This window comes from Peromyscus californicus, unplaced genomic scaffold (genome assembly GCF_007827085.1).
Source record: "Peromyscus californicus insignis strain IS unplaced genomic scaffold, ASM782708v3 Scaffold_12__1_contigs__length_115047231, whole genome shotgun sequence".
NCBI lineage: Eukaryota > Metazoa > Chordata > Mammalia > Rodentia > Cricetidae > Peromyscus > Peromyscus californicus.
Genome location: NW_026294413.1, coordinates 37,493,691 through 37,520,938, shown reverse-complemented (window position 1 = coordinate 37,520,938; position 27,248 = coordinate 37,493,691). Strand labels below are relative to the sequence as shown.

Sequence of the window (27,248 nt, the reverse complement as noted above, 5' to 3'; positions counted from 1 at the left end):
AAAATGAAAAAAGGAATTGACTACTGAATATACTGCTTTCTGAATGGAGTTTATTGAATTAATGGAACCCTGTTTATGTAAAATATTTGATAAAAATGACTTTTAATTTGCAGAGAAAGGGTCACTTCTAAATAGTTATTTAAAAATAAGTCGTATATTGCTATACTTCTGAGATTCATTTATACTAAGGTAATCTTTTATCTTTCTAGTTAAACAATATTATATATATCAGGATTTGAAAAAAACTAAAATTAAGTATGCTATTCTAGCAAATTAGTCTATTATTCTGGACTTGTTCCCTGAGAAAACATAATTCCTAATTCATTAAACACTTCAAATGGAGAAGGATCTTTGAAAACTAGAAATCCTCCCACACATTCACCAGAGAAAGCTATTTAGAGCAAAAGCCATCACTGGAAGAGTAATAAAAGCCTATACACAGGTGTATACGGGAAAATATTAACACCAAAATATGTATGCAAACACACAGCTTTTTTTCCTTTAATCAAATGAGCTTTAGCATATATACTATTCTGTATTTTATCCACTTTGCAGTGCAATAAACCCTGTATGCTTGTCCTTGTCCATATGGGTAGATCAACAACATTCTTCTAAAGACCTTTGTAGACCATCACCTGGCAACATGCTATTTATAAACTCATAGTAAAGCTATTTTCTACTTTCTATATTGATGAGTATTTCCATTGTTTCTAAACTCTGTTAACCAATATTATTATTACATCACAGTCAGACTTTGGGTTTCAAATCATAATCCTAGCAATAAAGGTAAAGTCAGGAAGACAGTTTGAGGCCAGCCAGGTCTTCACAGTAATAGCCTGTTACACACTTACACACAGTTTGTGAGAGTATATAGTGTGTTTTTATTGTCCCAAACATATTAACATTATATCTAAACAATCATCTCAGGCCCCTGCCCCCTTACATGAAAAGGAATGTCCTCAACTTGCCTCCATTTGAACAGCTCTTCTAGTAGTATAATTCAATTTGATGTCCATTATGAAGATCAGCAGTTTCAGAATCTAGAAAGCTAACCTAGAAGGAAGTCTACCTTGGAGATATAATGGAGAACTGGAGAGTAACCTCTCCAAGGCCACACTGCTAGCCAGAATAAACATGAAATATCCACTTCCTGACTTGAGATCACCTCACTGTGTAACTCTCTATTACCCAGAGATCACCAAGAAGCCACTGTTACAAGGACACCAGAACTGGAAGAGATCTCAATGTGGGGATATTCCAAGGACTCCCTTGTCACTAAAGAGAAGCACTTAAGCTGATCTATTCACTTCTTCATTCACTCATTGATCCACTCACAAAATCACAAGCCAATGACTTAGGCTTACTACAGGTGGACTGAGCAAAGAAAGGCACAGGGTATTCTTAAAGTTCAAATGAAATGGGGACAATAGGAGATAAAACTATACAATAACATCACCACTTATGTCAAAGGAGAAGGGCTGTAGAGGTCAGGCATCTTTTGATATTTATCTTATCAGGAGCCCACTGAAAGAGTTTGTGAAAAGGTTATTTTGCCTCAATTCTTTGAGGCCAATCAAGAAAAAAGATCAATGGAGCACTTGGCAGGATCAAAGAAGCAAAAAATAACATATCACAGATAAATCAAAAAAGTCATCATGCTGTAAATGGCATTACCGGTGGTTCTTAAAATATAAACGGGGACAGGTTGCGAAGGCACATCTTTCTGCCTCCTCTATGGAAAGTCACTTTCTAAATATAAACACATGCTTTATACATGTATAAACATACAAAGAAGTACAGCCCAGTTCTGAAAAAGAACTTAAACAGAATGCAAAAGGTTACAAAAAAAACCTACAAAAATACAAAAGGCCAGAGCCCTCCACACTTTTAATCCTATTTGGCACAAGGCATCTGAAAAACAGAAAAGTTTGTCTCAAAACTTGTAATCACATGAACTCCAGTGCTTCTGTGGGGCAAAAGACAGCCCAGTCCTAACAGGAAGCTGAGCAGCAAGAATCCAATTTATAGAAAGAAAAAAAAAAAAACAAAACAGGAAGTTGAGCAGTAAGAATTCAGTTTATAGAAAGTAACTCGTAGGTTAAGAATTTTTGATAATTTAAGTATATTTAGGAAGTAATGCATAGTTGAGTTAAAGAAAAACTATGTTTAACACTTACTTGAAATGTGATTTTGTTCATTTTAATGAGAAAAAAACAACCTTCCTTTGAAGACAACAGATACAAAGCCTTTGGAAAGAACTGATTTTATTTCGGCTGCTAATGAGCAACTTCATATTGCAAGGAATCAGGAATCGGTGTGTCAATCCCTCACTCTGTACTGGAGGCTAGCATCCTGCTCCCTGAAGATGACTCAGTATGTTATCAAACTACTCCCTTTGGCCCCTGCAACCAAGCCTACTATTAGACTGTCCTCCTTTCCCTGTTTTCCAAATTCATACAGTAATTGTCCTAACACTCAAAGGTTTCTGTGAAGATTTTCTAAGCAGTTGAGGTCTCAAGCCTCACCTTTGTTGCCCCTCCACATAATGTGCTACAGTTGCATTAAATGTCTGAGGGACTCTTAAGTTCTTTTCAGTAGGAGGACTTGTGTTCATGCCGTTTCCTGAGCTCTTGTCACTCAATTCCTTAGCTAGTTCCTTCTCTTCTTTGGTGTTTTCATTGAAGTTCTGTGACGTCAGGAGCCTGCCAGGACGCACTCGCTAAACTACAAGCTATCATCATCACTTGCTCTGGATCTGCATAGCACCAAATACCATGGTCTCTTTTCCGGTGCTTGGCTATTTATGGTCTTCGTTAGGCTACATACCACAGGAAAAAAGAAGCAGCTCTGCCTGGCTTAGGACTATGTACAGGGAGTTAGGTCATTCCCTTTCACAGGGGAGAATATCCCATATGGTGTAGACCGGCAGACTAGCCAGCCAACTGACTGTTTGGATGGCAGGATGATTCACCATGATTGGCTCATAAACCAAACTGAGAGCCCTGCTTGCTGAGGGCAGATAACTGCACCCTAGGCATAATACTTAGAAGCAGCTGGCCTTGAAGGAGTCTGATTTGTATATCCAATTTCAGTCAGCGACAGAAAAAAGCCACACTAGCACGGAAGACTTAAACACTAATACAATAGAGATTACGGAGCTGTGAGGGAGGAAAATGTCCTGAAGCCCAAAGATGCTGGGCTATGAGATAAGGACAACCTTTGCTGCAGAAGAAAATGCCTGGGAAAACCAGTGATAACAGGTGCAAGACAGCATGGCACTGGCATTGCAGCCTAGTGGTTAGGCTTACTTGGCATGCAGTCATGGGTGTGAATCATGCCTGCTTTGATTGCTTCAGCAATCAAAGAGAACTGAGTATTTTCTATGATCATGAATTCTAACAAACAAAAATTAAAAATTAAATTAAAAATTTTAAATTTAAAGAATTCCCACATGAAAAAATATATTCATATAAAAAATGAAAAATAACATTTGAGCTCACACTTTAAGGAGGCAATGACTCATAGGAAACTGTCTGTAAAGAGTACACAAAAATATTTCTCAAGTATCAACAAATAACCCAATTATCAAATGCCAAATGGTATTTCTACTGCCAGACAGGCTGGACCTCAAGTAGAAATCTCATGCTTTTCACCTAGTAACAGACAAAGCAACAGATATAGGTATGCTGTGGGATGTCTTTCTGTATGCTGTGAATATGTGTTGCTCTGATTGGTTGGTAAATAAAGCGGCATTGGCTTATGGCAGGGCAGGATGGAGCCAGGTGGGAAAACCCAAGAGAGATAGTGGGAGGAGAAAGGAGAGTGAAGCAGACGCAGCCAGGAGAAGCAAGATGTAAAAGTACTGGTAAACCACAAGCCATGGGCAAAGGTATAGATTTACAGAAATGGTTTAATTTAAGATATAAGAGCTAGCTAGAGAGAAGTCTGCCATGGCCATAGTTTAAAAATAATATTGGCTTCTGTGTTTACTTGGGTCTGAGTGGCCACAGGACCAGGCAGGACATGGGAAAATTTCCAACTACACAGGCCCTATGAACATTATAGTCCCAAGGTTATTTAAGCAGTATGTCTGTCTACATTTTATCCTTCTGTAAAATGATGCAAAGCACTAGGAACCTTTCATGTTAGCCTTCCAACTCAAATAGCTAGTTAAAAGCAAATATTTGTACAGCATTTTACAGTTATAAATCAAAGATTCCCCTTGGTGCACCAAATTCATAATTATCAATGATGGGGAAATAAAAAAAAAAGGTTCTGTAACATTACTCAATGCTGTTCCTTGCATTGTCAGTTCTTCAAAGGAAAAATTGTATTTGCAGTTCATATTTGATAGGTAGCATACAAAATACTATGTTCCTTATAATTCATACAAACCTCTAAAGAATACATACAACAAATGTCCATTGGTCTGTAAATAACAGATGAGGAAAAAAAGAATTGTGCCATCATTTAAAACATATGCAAACATACAATATGAAATATACTGGCAGTAAATACTGATGCATGTTAATTTGTTTATATAAATATTATGTATAATACTTTATTTGACCATGGAAAATTTCAAAGTTACTATTTTTAAAATGTGAGCACACAATAAATGTGTTAAAGGTCTTTCTATGTATTTTCAATGATTTCACATTGTGAGCATACTTTTATAATAATATGGGATACAAAAATGAGAGACTGAGAATCTGGCACAAGAGGGAAAAAAATGTAAAATAAAACCAAAGCTGAAGTGTTGTGCTGCACACTGGGGTCAACAACACTGCATCTATTATTCAGCTGAAACACAGAATTTGCCTTGAGATACCATTTTAATGTCAAATCAAGAACTGTCAATCAGCACCATTTGTTTGAAATCCCTCATCAGAACGCATTGCCTCAGCCTGATCATTCACAGGGAAGAAAGCAGAGAGCTTATCTGCAGCCACTTAACCTTCATCAACCAACATTCATGCATGCTCATTAACATTTTTTCATCCCACTTTCGAGCATGACACAGCTTATACCGGAATAATAACTTGCTGATAATTGTACAAGACAACAGCTCGACAGGCAGAGGGCAGAGGTGAACACTCTCATAGATTATGGGGTACAGTAATGCATTACAATTAGTATAAAGAGTCTCAGGCTCATGTGCAATAGTTTTCAAAAGAAGTTGAGGAAATGTCATTAGCACATACAGCAATCTAACTTTAAATCTGTCTGGCCAGATGCCTGATTCCCTTAACACTTTCCTATTTGGAAATAAACCAATGATAGTGACTGATCATGGTTACCCTACTAGTTCTTGAGTAGAAGCAAAATTTTCAATATTTTATAGTGAGATGCAACCTTAACTTATGTAATTAAAGGATAACTGAGAAAAAGAGAGCTTCACATATTTTTAAATATTTTGTAATGTGTCCTCACAACATTACTGTTTTTAAGTAGAATATGACTATTAAAACAAATTTAGAAAATATGCTAGAAGATATCTAAAATGATATCAACAAAGAAATCCTAACTATAAAAGAGTATAGAGAGAATATTAAATCCAATGTTCCATTCACAGCAGCTATGACAGCCACTTTACTTCTCTGAAATAATGCAGTATAAATAAAGGGAAATGAATTCTGGTAGTGATGGGCTAACTGGCACTTAAGTAGTGTGAATCGAGTATCACGCTGGCTACGTGCTCAACACATTGTCTCTTAATCACTCTGTAAGTAGATATTAACCCTCTTTTTCTGATGAGAAAATTTAAGCTGATCTCAAAGACTGAAAACTCATCACAAGCCAAAAAAAAAAAAACAAAAAACAAAGATTCCAACCTGACAACATTCAAGCCCTCTACCGAGTCTCATTATTAAAGTCTACTTGAGCCTATGATTTAATTTCCATTATTTCATTCCAAAAGATTTTCTGAAAAATTCCAACTTTACAGCATTCAACCAATTCTGCAAAGTGCATATCCCAGGACAGGGGCCTCACACACCTCCATATCTTCTAGTCTTGAAGTATCTAAGAAACTGCTCAGAGCATTCTGTCATCAACAGCTGCACCTCCCGCTGCCTCCCACTCCCCTAACAGCCGCTACTGCCATTCCTCCCAACCATCAGAAAAGATTCCCTCATCTATCTCTGTCCTAGTTGACAGTTTTATGAAAACAGTAAAATTTTATCGAATTTAAGGATCAAAATGGCTTTTCCTGACAATTTCTTTCTCTTCTAAAATTTTTTCAAAGCTGCCCCAACAAATGAAGCAAAGGGGGCTGGTTTTATAGGCAACAAGAGCATGAATAAAGCAGAATATAAGTGGGTTGGTCATTGTTGTTTTTCACTAACTCTTTTTATAGGGTTAAACCAAGGCTTCCTTTACCATGACAACTCAGGTGAGCTGGGCCTTTCTCATTGTTATTGTTGGGGAAGAGAACTGATTTTATTACATGGTACCCAACAAGAGTTAATGCATTCTGACCTGACCTGTTGAGACTTGTGCAAAAGTTCAGTCCAAAATACTAGCATCCCATAAATTCTATTTAACAACCCTTAGGCACAAATGTCTACGAGCAGTTAATTTCGGTAGTCCCACTTTTGTTGGGTGATAACTGAAGGAGATCACAAAACATACAGTGGACTCTATCAGGATATAATAATAAGAGCTTAAGTAACACCTCAGCAATGTCATCTGTACATAACTGGAAGGCCAGGAGCCAAATTGTATGCATTGTTTTATAAACAGAATGGCAGGGTTGTAGCAGTCCTTATCATTGTTTCCCTACAGTCTGTGGCTGCCTTCACATGGCAGGAAGATGGAGTAAATGTAACAGAGCCCTCTCAGTCCATGGAAGTAACTTAAGTTGAAGACTTCACCACCAGCCCTCTCTGGTAACTAAACAAGTCTCTTAACTATTATTCTAGCCTACATATTTTATCCACTACACAGAGCTGTCTGGTGTTGAGACATCATGCCAAAACATAGACTATAACATTTTATGTCCCTATTCAAAATATTACAAAATTTGTGACAGAATCTAAAATATTAAGTACATTAAATTATTAATAAATAAATGACAGAACACAATTTAAATGCCTAAATATTTCATATAAGCACCTCCTTAATATAAACATAATTTTTCAAGGTTCATCTTTTAATGACATCGCTCCACTTTTCTCTCTATGACAAGACAGGTAATAAATATTGCTATTCCTTAGTTCAGCGGCACTCACATGTGTTCACCTCTGATACACTCAACTGCATCTCATTTGTTCACTTAGCAAAAGCATGTTTACACTATACATCAGTGAGCATCACACACTGCTCCAGTAAAAGAAATAAGATGGGCCGAAGACAATAGGTCCTGACATGGGGCACTATAAATTTAAGACAAAAGAAGGCCGTTATTAGGCACAGAATAAACTTCGTTAGATATACAAACCAACAGGTAAGAAATAAAGGGCACAGTGGTGTGGAATAACAAAGAGATCTATCCAAGTCTGAGACATCACAGAGGGAATTTCCCCAAAGGAATGTCAGCACAGAAGGCAGCAAAGATGTGGAACATCAACCACAGAAGCCATTTCCTTCACCAGCCTTTTCTGATTACCCACACTGAAATCAAAGGATTTGAAAACAAGACTAACAGTCACGATACAAAAAATAGAGGCAATATTCCATTTTAGTAACCATAAAAGGTCATTTAAGAATGTAAAAATATATTGCACAGTGATAAGTATACATGTGTATTATTATTATTAATGTTTTAATAAAGCATGAATTTTGGACGATATTAAGAAAAATGCATCCAAATTCTATAATGAATTTAAGTGCAATATACGAGTTTAGAGTAGTAATCTTTCATTTCTTTTCAAAAATTTCTGAAACATAATTATTTTAAAAGAAATCACAGCAGATCACATATTTAACTGATCTATGCATAGTTTCAATTAACCACATAATATTTAATGTATGCTTCACTAGTAATGCACATTTAACACTAGAATGCAAAGTCATCTTAATATATACAACTCTTCTGGGCAAAATTACAAGTTTCCCCCACAGTTGTGAATCTGCTATCATGTGTTACAGCTTTTTATAATTAAATATCATTTGAAAGCTGTGGTTGTTCTATTAAATTCAAGTCCTTACTAGCATATATAAGAAAAGGTGAATATTCTTTATTTTCTTTCATACACAAGAAAATCTTTACAAAATCTCTACAAAATCTTACAAACTTTACTCTTCATTGAAATATCATTTCTTTTTTAAAGTTTAAAACCAATATCTATCCAAAAATAGATAATAACAAGTGTAGGTTTGATTACAAAAAACCTACAATCCTTAATCATTGATAATAGATAAGAATGTAAGACGATTTATTCACCAAGGAAGCAGTTTGCAACTTTAATAACAGAGCAAACACAGAACTGCCATATTTAGCAGTTCCACTACTAAACAGATAGCCAAAGAAGTAAAAACAGGCACTCAAATACACACACACTCAACCACATGTGTGTGTGTGCACACTCACAGAAGTACCATCCACTTTAGTAGGAAAGAGGAAAACAGTCAAATGTACCTGTCAACAGATGAATAAATAAACAGATCATAGCATTCATAAGCATAAGCTTTGGAGTATCAGGCCATTGAATGGGACATACTTTCAATACAGCCTCACATATTTTGCTTGTCCAGTAAGAGGAAAAATTCAGAAAAGATAAAGTAGCCAGACAGATTTGTTCTTGCCAAACCACTGTGTGCAGGGAGAATAGAAGGAAGCAGCTTCCAGCATGAAGGGATTTATTTTGAACTTACAGAAATGCTTTGGAACTGGATAAAGGTCGTGATTGCACAATAGTGAAAATACACTAAATGCCACCAAATTATTCACATCCTCAAGAATGTTATTTGACATAAGGTTTACCTAATTTTACGTCAACTGAAAAAAAAAAAAAGAACAAAAACCACTGGGCCTAGGAAGATAGCTCAGTCAACAAGGTGCTAGCAAGGCAAGCATGAGGAGCTGCTCAGTCCTCAGCAGCCACCCGAACACGGCTGCTGTATTGGCTTGCCCTGAGAAGCCCAGCACTAGGGAGATGGAGACACACAGATTCCAGTAGAGCCTACTTCATGCATTCCAAGCCAATAAGACACCCTAGAAAAATACAAAAGGAACAAATGGTGGATAGCACCAGATAAACTATGCAGGGTGTTGTCATCTGACCTTCAGATACTATATACACATGTGAACAGCACACATGTTGACTCAGACTATCTGAAATACATACATACACAAGCATACACAAAATTAAAAAACAAAATCAAAAATTCCCAACAAAGGAGCAATCTTCAGAGGAAAACACTAAAATCAACCTCTGTTCCTATTAGAGAACATGAAATCAAGCTCCAGCCAATAGCAGCAGAGTCTACTCAAGACTTCTCCTTCCTCGTTCCATAGATACCCATAGAGTGGGTGGGGAGGGGTAGTGAAGCACTTTTACATCTGCAGCTGAACATACCCCACTGTCAGTCACCTGCTTTCTCCTCTGAATTCTTTAACCTAATTTATAAAAGACCCTGTCACTCACCCAGAATGAAGTCAGGGAGAGAGTTAACTAAAATCTAGATGACTGAAATATCGCTACTCTCCTTCCAAAATTCCCACTGGCGTAAATTAAAAGACAATTTGCTTAAGAAGGCTGGAATGATACTTCGGTTTTATAAAGAATAAAAAACCATTTGTTTATTTAACAAACATTAATTCAGTGACACTATATGTTGGACATTCTTTTCAGTCCTTGGTACATAACAGAAAATGAAACAAAGATTCTTTTCCTGAAGCTCTTCAAATTCCAATAGGGAGAGACAGAGAAAAAGAAATGTACACATAGAAAGGAAGACTTGAACTATGCATTGGGAGGTGATGAGCAGCACAGAATAAAACGTCCAAAGGTAACAGACTTAGGATGGGAAAGAAGACATCACCAAATGTGCCAGGACAAAACTGGGAGTGTAGGAGCAATGCAGTCAAGATTATAGGTGGAAGACTGAGTGCTTCTTCTGAACATAACACGGCCCATAACAGGACTATTCCTGCCACAGTTAAGCTATGCCACGAAGGGTGCCCAGTGGAAAAACAGAAAGAACCAAGATAGTCAGATAGCCTAGGTGCAGGAATTATGATTCCCAAAGCTTCAGTATTTTCTGTCGTGAAAAGAAAAGACTTAGTCTTGTAAAGGAAGAAAAGACAATGCATATGGACGGTCCTGAATCTAAACAGCTTCTCCAATGCTTAAGCCAATGGAAGTGACATTGCTACTGGAAATGCCCTGGGGGTAAAAATGGGACCTCCCTTGAAAACCCTCAAGGTTCTATGAGGAAGATCCAAGAGGGGACAAAGGAGAACAAGGACAAGCAGATCAGGGCTGCAGTGAACATTACAAGAGCCCAGTGAGAAATGCACAGCACACCTGACTGCAGATGGCAATGAATGCAAGACTGAGAGGCTTTATCGTTCTTTACATTTTAGTACATGTGTGGGACATCATAGATATGCTACTCTCAGAGATGATACATCTAACACAGCTTGGACTATCTACTTACAAAAGAGAACATGAGAAGAGAGAACTCATCAACTGCCCTTTAAAAGCTTTGAAAAATACACATAATAAATGAAATGACTACCAAAGCTTCTGCAATATAGAGGACCAAAATAAGCATAACAAGATCTACACAACCAGCATCCAGGAGGTCTCATGCGCTCTCTTTCAGCCCACCTCCTCTATCCCAACATTCAAACACACACATACACACACATACACCACGCACACACAAAACTAAAATAGAAGTCAAGTTCTAGCATTCAACTCCTCAATAACAATGTGACCTTCAGGGCTATGGCTTTAGCTTGTCAGAATCTGACTCCTTCACAATAAAAGCATCTAACCTAAATTAGTGACTTGAGGACCAGGCAAGTAACCGGGGCTCAGGAGACCCTCATCGCACTCCTTACTGCTACATGTCCATATTAATACATGTATGTACACATGGTAAATCCTGTAAGCTTTGTTAGAATTATGAACTGACACAAGTTGCAGTTTTCCTTGCTACTGGTACTGACAACACTATTAAGTCTACTAAAGTACATAAAACAAATGCAAATAATTGACTAATTGTAAAGCTCATATTTATCTTTATCCAGATGCATAATATTCAAAATGAAATAAAATGTGAGAAATTATTATCATATAAAACTTATTATTGAGATAAAGAATAACTTTAAAATACAGAAACATAAAAGCTCTGAAGACCGATGTGCTCCGTTTGAAAGCAAACACAGTTAGCCCATTGGCGGTCTCTGCTCTCCTGGGATGAATCCTAAGGCTCTGGGAGCAGAGTGCCAAACTGTCCCACTGTGACCTGTGAAACCCCATAAAATAATTAGTTCTCTAATTGAAAAAGAAAAGAAGATTAAAGAAGGAAGGAAAGCTTTGCTTCAGGAAGGAGTCGCAGGCAATCTGGTGATAGGAGAGTAGGCCGGTACAGGACAAAGAGCCAACAATTAAAATTAATTGCAGATTTTGTGTAAAATATGGTTGCATCAGATCATTTGATAAATCCATTCTCTCTCAATGACTTCTTTAAATTAAAATAAACTTTGAAATGTATTTTAAATTAGCCATTAAAATATGCAACTATAACACAATAGGTTGTAATGAAATTGTCTATTCCTATCCATTTGTGGATGCTTGGTAAACGTGAGCAATGTTTACTCCATGAAAACCTTCTTTGTTCTCCAACTCTATCAGAAGAACATAAATATAATTCAAATAACAGTAAACTGTGAAACATCATAGGTCAAGAATAATAATATAGTTTGAAATTTAATTAAATTTTTTAAAGGAAATTTAATTTACTTTATAGCCAAAGTATATTTACAGTCCAAATAGTGTATAAAATATATTTACATTCCTAAATTGAAAGTATCTCTTTTATCTTTAAAGTAAGGTGGCAGTAGCAAATATGTTGTTAAGTAACAATGTGTAGTTTCGATTTTAAAGAGTATGCCGATAGAATGAAGAATTCAAAGTAAAACACACATTCATAATTTAATAATCCCCACAAAACATAGAAGCATATATTACAAACAAGAAAATATAGCAAATATGATGCCTGCTGAACATTAATTATCATACACATGAATAAATGTGGTGGAAACAACCCTTCCTAGCACTTAAGACATGATATAGAATTTCCCCGAGAAACCCAGAAAACAACTTAGTTGTGGTAACAAAACCATAGGGTTACTGTGACTGATAATCCCTCTGTAAATGCTCAGTGCGTCGAGAAAGCGATTTAAGAGTTGAGGGACAGTGTCCCGGGTCCCTAAATGGCACTGCTGCAATGGGAGTTCAAGGTGAGGAACAACAGCTAGCAGAGTGGCAGCGAAGTGCTATTAACCCAGCCAAGAAACTTCGCAAACGCTGGGATTGTATGGCACAGCATTGCTCCGGCCTTGGAACTCCTATTCTGAATATGTCATATCCTGCTCCTAAAATGAGTGACTATTTCACTAAATGGGGCAAAAAAAAACCTTCTAGCAGAACTAGAGAAATACTATGTGTATTTTAGGTATCTACGTCCAGGGAAATGAGTAACCAATGTAATAGAAAAGAAATACAAAGTCCCTTTGTGAGCATAACTATCCTTCCTACCTCTGCTAGCTATACTCTGCCTAACCTATGCAAAAGGCAAAGAAAATGGACACAAAGCCAACAGAAGATTGTCACTGAGATATGAGATCAGTTAACTAACACTGAACACCAAACACCAGAATTCTGATTTTAGTTCTTCTTGGCTGGCAAGCTCCCTCTTTAGTTCACCAGGGAAGATTAGTATACATGACCACAACAAACAAACTCCCAAGCACCCTCCAATCCCAGGTCATATTCCAAGATGAATACTTTCTACCTGAAGAGGTTTTGAATCAGTGATGAGACAAGCTCATGGCCAAGGAGAAATACCAACACATAGCTACAATTAAGCTACAAACCAAAAACATTTCCTTGTCCTTTGCCTCAATTTTGTACCAATTTAAGAAACCAACATCAAGGAAAGCTAAGAATTATAGGATATGCCAAGAATAGTAGACAGTCAGCAACTTTTCACTCTTGCAACTAATTTCTGTTAGCTTAAGCCACAACAGCTTGAGGACAGGCGGGCGGTGCAGTAGCTTAGTCCTCAAGTATTATCACTGCTCGGCGCCTGCTGCCAACACTCACAGACTAAGAAAATTAACAGTTATCCTACGTCCCGCAAACTCTGGGGGAACTTCAGCCTCTAAGCACTACCTGGCACTCATAGTTGCCTATGAACTGAGGGTTGCCTCTGCTTTATGCATCCTAGCTCCTTAATTACACTAAGTCATCCATACCATGCTCCCTCAGCTTTGAAAATGTAACTGCCTGTCAAAAATAATTATTTAAAAGGTCCAATGATGTTTTATAAATGACTAAATGTGTTTTTTTTTCAAAATTACTCTGAAACTGTTAAAATTCTAAACTAAACCGTAACAAGAAAAGTGACATTTGAAAACTTTAGCTTTTACATTTTACAACACTATAAAAATTCTCAAGCCTTAAATCCATGCCTGACACACACATAGAAAGAAAAGTGGTCAAGAAAAAAGAAAGTACCTTTACATTCAGTCATGACTCAACAAATCCCTCCCTGAAGAAGCATGATAAAGCATTAGATAAGACACACCAAAGTGAGAGGGACATGTTCCCAACAATCCCTCATGTAAAGGTGGGATGGACCAGTTTGACATGTTCAGACGTGGTTATTAAGACAGGTCAGTTCATACGGTAGTTTGTGATTTAGAAAGCTTCACTGGAAGCAGGATTTTAGTTACACATAAATTATATTGTCACAGCCAGCACTGCCATAGAAGTTAGCCCTACCAGTGGAACAGAATATGCTAGAAGTAAATCCACACATCAACAACCATCAACTCCCTAACGAAGATGCTAAGAACATGTGTTGGAGAAAGTGCAGGCTTTCCACAAAGATGCTGAAAAAAACTGAGGTCCCAAGAATCTGCAGAAGAGTGGAACAACCCCTCTATCTTGCCAGTTATGTGAAAATCAATTCCAAAAAGATTAAAGACTTAAATAAAAAGACCTGAAATGATGAAATTCCTAAAGAAAACAGAAATGTGTACAAAAACTGGAAGGGGGAAAAGTTGTTTTATTTATCCAAGACCCTGAAGTATAACATAAGCAAAGAAATACATTACATGCAATTACATAACACTCAAAGGCTTCTGCATGGAACAGAAAACAATTAACTCAGAATGAGAAACAATCATCAAAGAAAACAGCCTAAAGAACAAGAGAAGATACTAGCCAGCTCTGCTGATAAAAAGAAATTAAAACGCAGAATATATAAGAAAACCCCAAATTCAAAGACAAAATAAAAAAACCAGATTAGCCAATTAAGGTGGGAGGCACCACTCCTGAATAGCCATTTCTGTAATTGCCCTACAGGTATAAGAAAAATGTTTAATACTATTAGTAGAAAAATGCAAACCACATTCATGCCAGTGAAAATAGTCATTATCAAAAAAACAAAAGATAGCAAATGGTGAGAGCCATGTGAATTACTACAGCCTTTATAGAAAATATTATGGAAGGTACTCACACGTGAAAGAACCAGATGATCCCACACTCCCCCTAACATGAAAATACCCAAGGTAAATGAAATCATTATGTTGAAGAGGAATATGCACGCCAGTGCGTATTGAACTACTTATTCACAACAACTAACAAATGAAGAGTGTCCATCAACTAATGAATGGATAATGAAAATGTCACACACACACACACACACACACACACACACACACACACAAATATATATGGCTAGTTAACCAGAAAAAGAGAAGTACTGTCGTTTGCAGTGATGGGAACAGAACTAGAAAGCGTATGCTAAATGAAATGAACCAGGCACAAGAAAGAAAAGTAGCACATAACTCCAGTCATAGAAGGAATCAAACATGATTAGTAATGAGGTCAAGGCTACAGTGAAGGCTCACAGAAGAACTTACTCGTGGAAAGAGTCAGGAATGGGGACAGACAGAATTGATGGCTGAGTACCAGGTTTAAATCATTAGATGGCAGCAAGCAGTCCTGGTTTCTGCTGCAGTTCGGTTGATAAAAGGTAACAGTTATGTCTACTTAAAAATGACTTTGAGGCCGGGCGGTGGTGGCGCACGCCTTTAATCCCAGCACTCGGGAGGCAGAGCCAGGCGGATCTCTGTGAGTTCGAGGCCAGCCTGGTCTCCAAAGCGACTTCCAGGAAAGGCGCAAAGCTACACAGAGAAACCCTGTCTCGAAAAACCAAAAAAAAAAAAAAAAAAGAAAAAAAAAAGAAAAATGACTTTGAATGTATTCTCCAGGAAAAAAGGCTGTTTGAGGTGACGAGTATGTTTATCCTAATTTAAAAATTATGCAGTAAAAATGTATATTAAAATACTATGGTAGTCTATAAATATGAACAATATTGATGTCTTTAAAAGTTTAAAAAAGAACTTCTATTCAAATTGATAAAAAGAAAAGATGAATCTTCAAAAGGAAAGATATTTTTATCACTTCAATGACAAAAAGTTAGTTACAGTGTAGAAAAGTCAGAGATGATAAACAGAACTTTACTCATGGAAATGATGCCTACGCTGTCAAAACTTAATATTTTTTGAGCAGCACAATGAGCTGGGCACTGCAAAAGATGCTTTACAATATGCATGCTATCGTCCTCACAATAACCCCATAAGGCAGATATTATGTCCCCCATTTGATAGAGGAAAACAGTGCAGCTGTAAAAGGCAGGGTTATGCACTTGGAGGGTGGACTCCAGAGCCCCCGTGTCTCTTGTCCACACCACAGCATGGTGGTTGGTATTTACAGCTCAAATACTTACAGATGTGAATAGAGGCGCCAAATGATGAAAGATGGTCTTAATAAAAAATGGCAAGTTTTAAAGCCTTTAATATAAATCGTGGGATGAGGGTGAACCGCTGTGGGGCAGTGGTAAGGTGGCAGGAGATGAGAGGAAAATTATTTTAAATCAAAGAAGAACACTTTAAATAAAACATAATAGGATTTCTTTTAATCAGAGAAGCGGCATGGCAGAGCGGAGAGCAGTGGCCTCACACTCAGATCTGTATTCCGTTCAGTCCCTGCTTCTTTCAGATGAACTTCTCTTCAAAGCATAACTTTTGCCTATATATAAAATGTAGATAACACTTGTCTTGTTTCTTTCACAGAATTGTTCTGGAGAAGAAATAAAACAGTGTCAACAAGTAAACATGTAAATGTTCAAAAAACACATTAATAGCATTGCTTTATTTTTCAAAAGAAGGGATTTCATGTTTTGTTCAGAGTTAACATGCACTTTTACTAATAAATGCAGTAAGCAGCAAGATTCAAGAACAGACAGGTGGGAGCCTGGCACAGAGGACATGCCTGTAGGCTCAGCTACTCAAGAGAGTGAGCTAGGAAAATCTCTGGAGCCCCTAAGTTCAAAGACAAAGAAGAGCAAAGCCAGATCCCACCTCAAAAAGGAAGTGGGGGATGCAGAAATTGTCTTTTCAGAAGATTCAAATGTGGATGGACTATCTCAGGACAAATAATGAATTGGTGTTCTGAATTATTTTAGAAAAACAAACAACCACAAAAATCCACACCTCTTTCAATAGCTATATCAGTCCTTACCCCAAACACCTACCACCTTTTCCACAAGCACACAATCAGGAAGACTGAAGGAAAATTCTTCAGCCTGTCCTGCCAAAGACTCAGTTCCCTGTAAAGCAAGTGGAACCCTTTCCAGAATAATATTTTGAAAACATGGACAATGCACAGGACTTCAAAAAAAAAAAATCAACTACACCTGAATGCAGCTAAGCTCTGGAGGGAGGTAGTGTCAAGGAGTCTCTTTCAGGGCCGTAAGTATTAATGTACTGTAGACTGTAACTCAGCACCTCAGGCCATTCAGGAGGGTCAGAGCCAGTTGTGAATTCTCACTACTGACAAATGACCACCAAACCAAGCCAAAACACCACAGTGTATCTTGTCTTAAGCTTCTGTAAATGGTGCCACAGAGATAACTTTTCAGATATGTTAAAAGAATATACATTTCAACACTGTAAGAAGATCACAATTTTGTGTTGGCAGAGTTAGCCCAAGCAATAACCATTACATATTTGTATGGAGGAATACATATTTCCATAGGTATTGCAATATAAAGAAAAGAAAGAAAAAAAAGTGTTCTACTGCAGCTTATAAAAAGGTAATATGCATGCATGCAGCCACAGAAATGTATGGTTCAGATTTTCCTCTAGAAAGACCTGTTAGTCAGAGGGAAAAAATACATAGGAAGGGCCAGGCTAATGGGCCATGAGAACCCTGCTTGGGTTCTGAGTGAACGCCAAGCCCTTCTCGGGAATACCCCAGCAGGTGACTGACCATGGTCTGAGTAATAAAGGCTGGCCTATGCAGACCTGTAACAAGCATTCTTTGGGTGGTGGGAGTTAGAGAGAACTGATAGGCTTTGAACTCATATCTACCATTCTCTGTCTAGCACTGGTTTACCTCCAGCCAACAGAAACCAAAACATTCAACAACAAAAACATCTCTATTGTGCTCCATCATTTCAACTGTCTCTTCCCAGGAGAAACCAAATAAAAACATAGATCTATTTACCAGGGTATTAAATAATGAGTTTCATTAAAAAAATCAGCTAGTGCAGCAGGCTTTTTCTTTTGGGCCACCAACCAGCTCCCAAATCATGACACAGATACTTCTTATAAGTTTTGAATGCTTGTCCTAGCTTAGGCTCATTTATAGCTAGCTCTTTTAATCTGTTTCTTTATCTACATTTTGCCTTGGGGCTTTTTAACTTTCTTCCTTCCTTCTGTATCTTACTTTCATTGCTTCTGCTTCTCATGTCTGGCTGGCCATGGGCGTGTCCCTCTCTTTCTCCTTTTCTCCCATTTATTCTCTCTGCCTGCCAGCCCCACCTATCCCGCTCCTGCCCAGCTAGGGGTCATTCAGCTTCTAATTAGACCAATCAGGTGCCTTAGGCAGGCAAGGGGAAACAACACATTTTTTCATAATTAAACAAATACAGAAAAAAAAACAAATTTAACACACTTTTACACAGTTAAAGTAATATTCTGCAGCATAAACAAATATAACACATCTTTACATAGTTAAAATAATATTCTACAAGGGATGAAGATTACCCCTAATTATGAAAGACTGAAGAGTCTAAATAATATTTTAAAGTATTTAAAATAATTCCAATATATAAGTATACATGATCTTTACTGTGTAATGTAATAGATGCTATTGCATGAAACAGATATTTATAATGAAAGAAAAATCCAAATTTTAAGATTTTAAATTTTCAGCAAATTTTAAAACACTACTGTGATTTTTTTCCCCCCACTGACTGCAAGATAAAAATTTCAGGACTAAGGTGTGTGTAACTCTGAAATCTCTTAACGATGAGCAATGCACCTAGACAAGACAGAACATGGTGTCAAAAGTTGCTACCCTTGTTTCCCAATGGAAATGCACAAAACACGACAGCCATGAAACAAAACATATAAGGCATAAAGTCACAGGCCCAAATAACATAGCCTTGAGAAAAAAAGGGATTGGACTTACATTAACACATGAACACATAATCACATCAAAACCTGAGTTCTGCAATAACTCCGTTAAAATTATAAAGTTAGAATTACAGATTTATAATCTAAAATTATAAAGTACATACATTAACTGAATGACGAAAGTCTATGTTCCTTTAGAATAGGATTTGCTCTACTATCTAATATCAGATGTCTAGGTGGCATTCAACTAGCTAGAAGCTCCTGACATCTACTTGTGAGTATTCACTGTCATGACTCTCGTCCCATGCTCCAATAGTGGAACACAGACATTTTGCTAACAGTGTTAGGTCAATAATAATGTACACTAATTCTAAGGGATGATCCTGGGTTATAAAAGTAGTTGCAGACAAAGAAAAAGAGTAATTTACTAAAGGGGGATAAATACTTAATACAATTAGAGGGCAAAGGGGTAAATATTCCATTTAATTAATAAAATAAATGAGGAATTAGGCAGAGAATACAGAAAACAAAACAAAAAATCAAAAGAGGAGGGTGTGAGATAAGATGATGGCTACTAACACACCAAGAAAACTTGATACCATAATTTAATACTAAGGGTGACAAAAATACTGTATAACTGATAGCATTGTTAAACAAGGCCCTCACTACATATTTCATAATTTCCATATGGTTTCAGATTTTATGAGACTCAGTACACAGATGTGACTGAGTAATAGACCCTAGAGAAATGTTTAATTCTCAGTTTATTTTTCCATAATCTTTATAAATCAGTATTTGTCAAATGTCATTTTCTGTGTAAGTTAGGTTGCACCCATTTGGGAATTACCTCTTTATTAGCATGTATAACTAAGAACCATATTTTTCTGTTATAGACATTCACCTTATGGTAAGTTTTTCTGGTAGTTTAGGACATTTGATGCACTTTTATGTATAAAAAAGAATTATGTTTTCAATACAAAGTGACATCTTGAACACAACCAAGACACTGTGATAATCCACAGCTTATCACTGGCCACCCCAGCACTTTGTCCACTGAACTATGATATCAGAAAGCTAAGCTTGATTTGTTCTTAAGTATAAAATACATGAACTATTTCCAAATGCTATGACCATTCAGTTGAAAAATTATTTATAAACCAGTTTATTAGCCATATCTGGAAAATATGACACACCTGTTACAAAATGTGATTACTTCAAAAAGCTAACAAATGTGAAACCAGATTTTCATAATAAATCAGTCCAAATGAATTAGACTATTCATATACTTCCAGAAAGCCCTTTAATCCCTATTAAGTTAACAGTTTGTGAATAATGAAAGTAATTAATATTAATTTTCGTTGACAAATGCAACACCAATAACCTGTTAGGATACTTTAATCCATTTTCCAACAGCCTGCAAAAAATTAACAGATGCTTCCAATCTTGTGAAAGAGAGAGAGAAAGAGAGAGATTAGCACTGTTTTGATGATACCAAATGTTCAAAATATGAATATTGTGATTAAACTTGATATAAAGAGTGTTTTATATAACCTTGTTATGTATTAACAGAAGCCAAAGACAGTAAACTATGTCAGCTCTTCTGAAATCAGAATCAGCTTGCTTTGTTCTGCTCTTCATTCATATGCTTCAACGGAGAACCCAGCTGAGCTTACTGATTTCCCATGACTGTAAAAGCAAGAGGAAGGGGAATGTGTCCTCCTCATTTAGATCAGTTTTCCAAACGTCAAAGATAAAGCTGAAGATGTACTGCTGACTTGAATGGTGGTTGTAGAATGGAGAGAGAAAGTTGAACAAGTAAAACAGGAGGAAGAAGAAATGGGAAAAGCTTGGACAGTTTCCATATGCATTTCCAAAGGAAAGGCTTAGAGCATTTACACCTTCAAAGGGATGACTACGACCTTTTCTCATTAGAAGAGTGATATAAATGAGGGAAAATGATTAAAAACAAATTGAGATCTAACTGAAAAATATATAGGGTTAATACACACATACACCAAACATTCATTCAAAGAGAAATACACATGCATACATAACCAACAAAGGTTAAGAGACAATGTCCATATCTTATATCCTTACCAAAAAGACCTTTCTATGACTATGGTCAGATGAGTCTGTGACTATGGTCTGTGTAAAGTAACAATTACTTCAAGAGCAGCAGAACAGCTGGTACACAGTAAAAATGAAACAAGATGGCATAAAGACTACACAGATGGGCATGGTGGTGCTTACCTTTAACCCCAGAACTCTGGAGCCAAAAATTGGGGAATTTCTGTGAGTTTGAGGACAGTCTGTTCTACACTGACTTTTTTTTTTTTACCTATGAATTTCATAATTTTATTTTTCATTTTTAAAGCCCAAATAATATTCCATTGTGCAAATGCATCATATTTTCAATATCTATTCATCTGTTGATGGACATCTAGGCTGTTTCCAGTTTCTGGCTATTATGAATAGAGTAGCAACATCATGGATGAGCCAGTGTTTCCATAGTAGGATGTTGAATCCTTTGGTATATTTAAATCTTCAGGTAATTGGCTCTTGAGGAATGACTTCCATTGTTCCCCATTCAAGTTCGAATTCCTCCCAACAGTGAATGATATTCCCCTTTCCGGGCCAGCATTAGCTGTCTTTTGGTTATTCTTGATCTTGGCCATTCTGACTGTTTTTAGATGAAATCTCAAAGCAGTTTGAATTTCCTTTTCACTGATGACAAAGGCTATTACATGCTTCTACACTGAATTTTAAGTCAGACAAGGCTACAGGGAGAGATCCTTCCACCAAAAGAAAAATAAGGGGTGGGGGGAGATGAAAAGAAAGGGAATGGGCAAAGGGTGAACGGGAGGAGAGAAGGAAGGAAAAGAACCCAGCTCCATGAGTGGATGCACCGGAGCTCAATGGGGATAGCGGGTTCCTCCCCACGCTGTACGGTATGAGAACTACAAATCTCAGCAACCGGAACAAAAAAAGTGTCAGAAGACTAAAGCTACGTCTCTTGTAAAGACTACAGGATAAATACTCACCCCCACCCCCCAAAAAAAGAAGATTCCCCTCTTTAGTCTTATTATGTATTTCCCAAGCTTAGAAAACATGCAGGATTATCATCTCCTCAGTTAAATGCTTGGGACTGGACATCCATCTTTATAATCTGAGGAGTATCCAAAATATTTACTGCAAAGATTCAATGCAATAAAACACACCATTTGTCTATAACGTCATTACAATCTTCACTAATTGAAGACTCTGCCTTTCCCTGACTCCAGAAAATGCATACTAATGATTAAAATGATCTTTAGCTGGTCCTTCTATCCAAACTCCCACCTCCCACAACACAGGAGTCTCAGGAAATGAATAGGATTTTCGCATAGACTAAAAAATGGTAAGGGGCCAGCTTTAATTCTGACTTCTCCAGAAATTATAAAATTTAACAAACTTTGGGCTTGTGGTACATAGGTAAATATCAGCACTTAGACATTATGCCTCGGCAGATAGGACAAAAAATAGAGGCAACATGGAGCAACCTGTCCACAACACAAACCCATTCACCTGTGAGTTTTGCAACACCCTTTTCCTTTCAATTGGATCACTCCTAGTAAATGGCTATATTGTCAAAACCAATGTTTCTCTCTATTAACAACAATGGCTGCCCTTTTTCATTAAAATGCTTAAGGACTAGAAATGTCAGAAACATACCAATGTCTCTTCATGCACTGCACAAAATAGTCATTTCTCAGATCATGTCTAGTTGCAATTATGAAATGTTCATATTGCTCAGATACACAAACCTGAGTTTTCCAATTCTTTCTATTCACCATAAAAATATCATTTACAGTCACAAAGATCCAATACATAAACAAAAGCTAAGATGCATGTGAGCAGAAGACACAGTGTCATCTTTAGTCAAGTGAGAGATTGCACACCAAGAGGAGGACAGGAATACGAATACTTGTACAGGTATGATCATTTCTCACCTTAATCTCTTCTATTACTATTTGAATCAGCAAATGTATCTTTTTTATCCCCTTGCAACCTTGAATCTCAAGGCTAAAGTTAGATGACTTAAGAATTTTTAAAGGTCCAATTATTTCATTTAGGGCTAACACTACAGCTAAATTAAAGACATGCTAACAAGTTTCCCTTTTGAGCCTCATTAATTAAGAAAGTAATCAGAGTAGAGGGGGAAAGAAGGGTAGGTGGGTGGCAGCCTCACTTAAATAGCGTGGCGGTACCACCATTTCTTCCTACTAGCAAGGCAAAGGGAAAACTAATCAATTCCAGATTAGGAAATCTGAAATTCTGAAGTGTTTTACATGTAAATACATATTTTAACTACACACATTTCCCTTGATTGCCTGAAGACTGAACTAATCTTATTCAAAGGAAATTTTGATTCACCATAATCAAAAGGTAAAATTAAGACCTGCTTACTTCACAAGTTTTCCTTGCATGAGCTTGTCAAAATTCTTTGCTATCTTTAAAGACTACAATACAGAATTTTCAATATTTTATTCAAGACAAATCCTGCTCAAAAATACCTAGTAATTCTACAATTACTTGTTAGACAAAGTTTATAATTTACAATTATTACTTAGAGAGAGAGTTTTTAATTTCTAATTATATTTTAGAAGCCATTTCAATGGCTACAAATGAATTTTTAAGGATTACCCAATATTTATAAATTGGTGTGATGATCAATTTGAATCATATATATAAAATATATCTAGCACGGTTGTTAGTAAACAGCATATATTTAATAAGTCAATTCCTCTCTCGTACACACACACACACACACACAAGGCCTAGGTAGATATCCCCTATCATTGTCTTGGAAAACATGGCATGAGGGGAAAGCCTAAATTAACTCAACGAAACAGTTTTGAATAATAATTTTTCATAGAAAATCTAAGAAACAAAGCACATAGTCAGCATTTTCAATTTAAAATTGTTCATGTGATGACCTATGTGAAAAAAATGCTTTGAAATCTTTTATTAGATCATTTTCTATACAATTAGTAATGGAAAGGTATCATAATAAAGGTTTCTTAGCGTATTTTACTGATTGGTAATTATGAATTACTAATGTTAAGAATTTCAAAATAAATTGATAACCAAACTATTATCAAACTTACCTTTTTGTTGGCAACAAAATGTGTTCTCAAGTTTACAAAGCAAATCCGTACTTTCATACTTATTTTCATTTACTTTTATCCAGAAACAGTTTTCAGACATTTCATTTGGTCCAATCTGCAATCAGAGAAGAGTGACTCAAGCAGCTGGGCAGTTCACCTGTCTGGCCAATCACAGCACACAGGTCAGCATCCCCAGCTCCAGATGTTGATGAAGTCAGCTTTGTAAGATCTGTCCCCAGAGTCGGCTTGGTGATAGACATATTCTATAGAATATTGAGGTCTTATGAGGAGAAGACAACAGTTTCCTTGACCAAATGGTCGGGCATTTGAAGCTACGTGTACAGGAGTTTGTTTCTTCTCAGCTACGTTTCTCAGTTATTATTAATGGTCATTGGCACTCGGAATCCTGAAGGGAGTTAACATCATACAGATTCTCCCACATTTACAAGATCAGCATAATTGAGACTGTCACCTATGTGCAAGCTTCTGATAACAGGCAGTACTCTCCCTAACAGCTCCCCACAGGGAGAGCTAACTCCAAACACTAACCTTTAACATTTCTGAGAAACCCTTCATATCAGTAAATTCCATGAAATTACCAACTCTCACCAAATTTTCAAAAGAGAAATTACTAGACAGTAGCAAAGGGAATGATTTAAATACTTCTGATATAGAATAATAATTCATATATAAAATATATGCACATATATGCCATTTGCTATATTGTCATTAGGAGTAGAGTTCCCTCTGGAAACTCTGCATTAGTAAGTCTAAACTGAAGTGATAATCTAAGGAGAAGTGTGTCCACTCTCACTAATTGGTCTTACCTTTAACCAATTCAATCTTCTCATGCTGATTTCAGGTTTAAATTCTTTCTTTGGTTTCAACCCAAATGGCAGGTTTAATGGAAGAGAGCTGTGCCCACTGAGGCATCCCAGGGGAGGTGGTGGTGGCACTGGCCCACCAAATGGCAATGCCATTCCTGGAAGTGGGGGAGGCGGGGGAGGAGGCGGGGGAGGAGGTGGGGGAGGAGGTGGGGGAGGTGGCACTCCCCCACACAGGGCTGGTGGGGCAGGAGGAAGGGCTGAAGGGCTAGTGTCACCTTCCACTGAAGCTTGCAAAGGAATTTTTGTGCCAGGTGGCAAGGCCCCAAACTGGAGAAGAGAGGAATTAAAAAAAAGTAAGAACATGTGCACAAATAGTAAAAGCACATTTATTTAAAAATAAGTTACTACATCAAATTAAAAATACCAGTAATTAGCAATGGCTTATGAAATTCTAAAAGTGTTTCTTCCAGTTTGGGCATACACACATAGCTTTCATTCTCAAGAAAAGGTATTTTGCCCATTTTGAGGCAGTTATGATAGAAGTGGTTCCATGGGGTAAGAAGATTAAAGAGTCAGCAGTCTCCAGGTAACACTAGAAGCTTTGTGAGGAATGAAGTCCACTCAGGGTGCACGGAAAGGATACAGAAGGAGGGAACCTCTGTACAGAGGGTCTTAAGCGCGTCATATAGATGTGTATGTGTGTGTGTGTGTGTGTGTGTGTGTGTGTGTGTGTGTGTGTGTGTGCATGCCTTTACTGCCGTGAGGGGTGGGGGGCCTAAAATTCCTTAGTAGGCACATATCACTATTTGGTTCCGGAATACCTTTAACCAATTTTCTCTTAATTCTATATATCTGCCAACCACATACTAATTTCAGGGTTCAAATATAAGTTGTCCCTCTTGATCAGACATTTGATTACCAAGCCTTCTCTACTTGCTTTTTCAATCTGAACAAACAAGTCCCTTTCCTCAGGACAACTTGATCTGTCCACTCAGTTGTGTCCTGGTATATTTCACACTGCTCAGAAGCTCTTGGCAAAGCTGGGAAGTAATTATTGAAAGGATCATGGACAATTATCCCTTTGACAGCATATAAGCTTTATGAGGAAAGTGACTGTTCTGTTTATCTGTTTATCAAAGACTGTGACAGGTACACACAGTGTCTTTAGAAATGCAAGGAATGAATAAATTTTAAAAAAAGATTAAAAGGCAAGCAAGGGGCACAATTACGAGGTAAGAGAGTACTCATTTCTTAGGGGGTTAGGGGCTCTCTACGGAGTCAAATGTCACTAAGAAACAAAATTAAATCAGGATAGTAATCTTAAGTCATCAAAGCAAGGTACTCCTCCAATAGTCATGAACACAGATTGTCACTGTGCAAAGTTTAAAAAACAGGAGATTCCTACATTTTACTTCAGTTTTACATCATAAATTTTCCCCATTTTATATCATAAACACAATGCACCCTATCCAAAGGTCGTGGATATATTTTTATTATCCTGAATTGTCAAGAAGTAATCCTTCAAATGGGAAATTTTTAAAAGAAAATTCTGATATAAATATTAGCCCAAGACAGAAAAAAAATCACAAATATTATTTCAGCTATTACTTTCAAGTAAATGATATATAAAATGCAAAAAAACTATTTCATTTAAATAAGAGAATCTTATTTTTAAATACTTCTGTGGACACATGCTACTTCTTGCAGCAATAGTAAAAACTAACGAGAAGAGCATCCCTTTTCATTTTTCAGAGTCACACTCTGCAGCACAGGCTGGCCACAGACTCAGCCATTTTCCTGCCTCAGGCTCTGAAAACCTAAGGTCATAGGCATAAAGCACCACAGGTGGTTAAGAATTTTCTTGTTTACAAAGGGTTTTAATTTTTTAAAAACAGATAGCTATCTTACAGGGCATCTTCTGGAATTTTTTCTAATGACATATTCAAAAGAAAACAAAATTGGCAGTAATATTGGAAACAATACACCTGAGCCTATTTTCATCTAGCCATAAATTAGGATGAGAGAAAAATGTAACACTACAATTATTGTTCATTATCGTGTATGTAAATCTATAGGAGGAAATTTACCTGTGAACGTGCCTCTTACAATCCATATAAAGCATGCAGATGATGTACTTTTTATCTCATGTCTTATGTGTACAGCATGTATGGGAGCTATCTGCTCATAATCCAGATTTGCTCTTTTTGTCATGTTTTAAATCTGTTTACTTTTAGAAATTGAAAAATTATCAGAAAATGTTCTCATTCAGCTAGGGGTTATCTTTCACAGCAAGGCAACCCATAGGCTGAAGGCTTGGAAAAATAAATAGCCTGAGCAATAATTTCCTGTAGTAGGATAAAGATCAGTGATGGATGACAAATCTAAGAGTAGAGGACTTTCTTAACCTTTACACTTAATTACTTAGGAAACATGTGACTTTAGAAGCAAACTCCAAATGAAGCAGAAGGAAGCCAGTTAATTAGTAAAAGCCTGGATAATCCTACAAACACAGGGAGGAAAACGGTGACAAAGAATACCTTTAAAATATATACACAGCAGTCTAGAGATGTATAGGAATAATACTGAGAAAATATACAAGAA

At 36.9% G+C, this 27,248-nt stretch overlaps 1 protein-coding gene across 3 annotated transcripts in view; it reads right to left on the bottom strand.

Annotated features, from left to right (window-relative positions):
- The window catches only part of Diaph3 (diaphanous related formin 3), a 502,378-nt gene that overhangs the window by 271,421 nt on the left and 203,709 nt on the right, over positions 1–27,248 (bottom strand). For all 3 annotated transcript variants that reach the window (XM_052732620.1, XM_052732621.1, XM_052732622.1), the window contains 2 exons: positions 24,648–24,974; positions 23,821–23,935 (listed from right to left, as the gene is read on the bottom strand). In XM_052732620.1, coding sequence (XP_052588580.1) covers positions 23,821–23,935; positions 24,648–24,974 — 442 coding nt within the window. The remainder of the gene's footprint in view (positions 1–23,820; positions 23,936–24,647; positions 24,975–27,248) is intronic.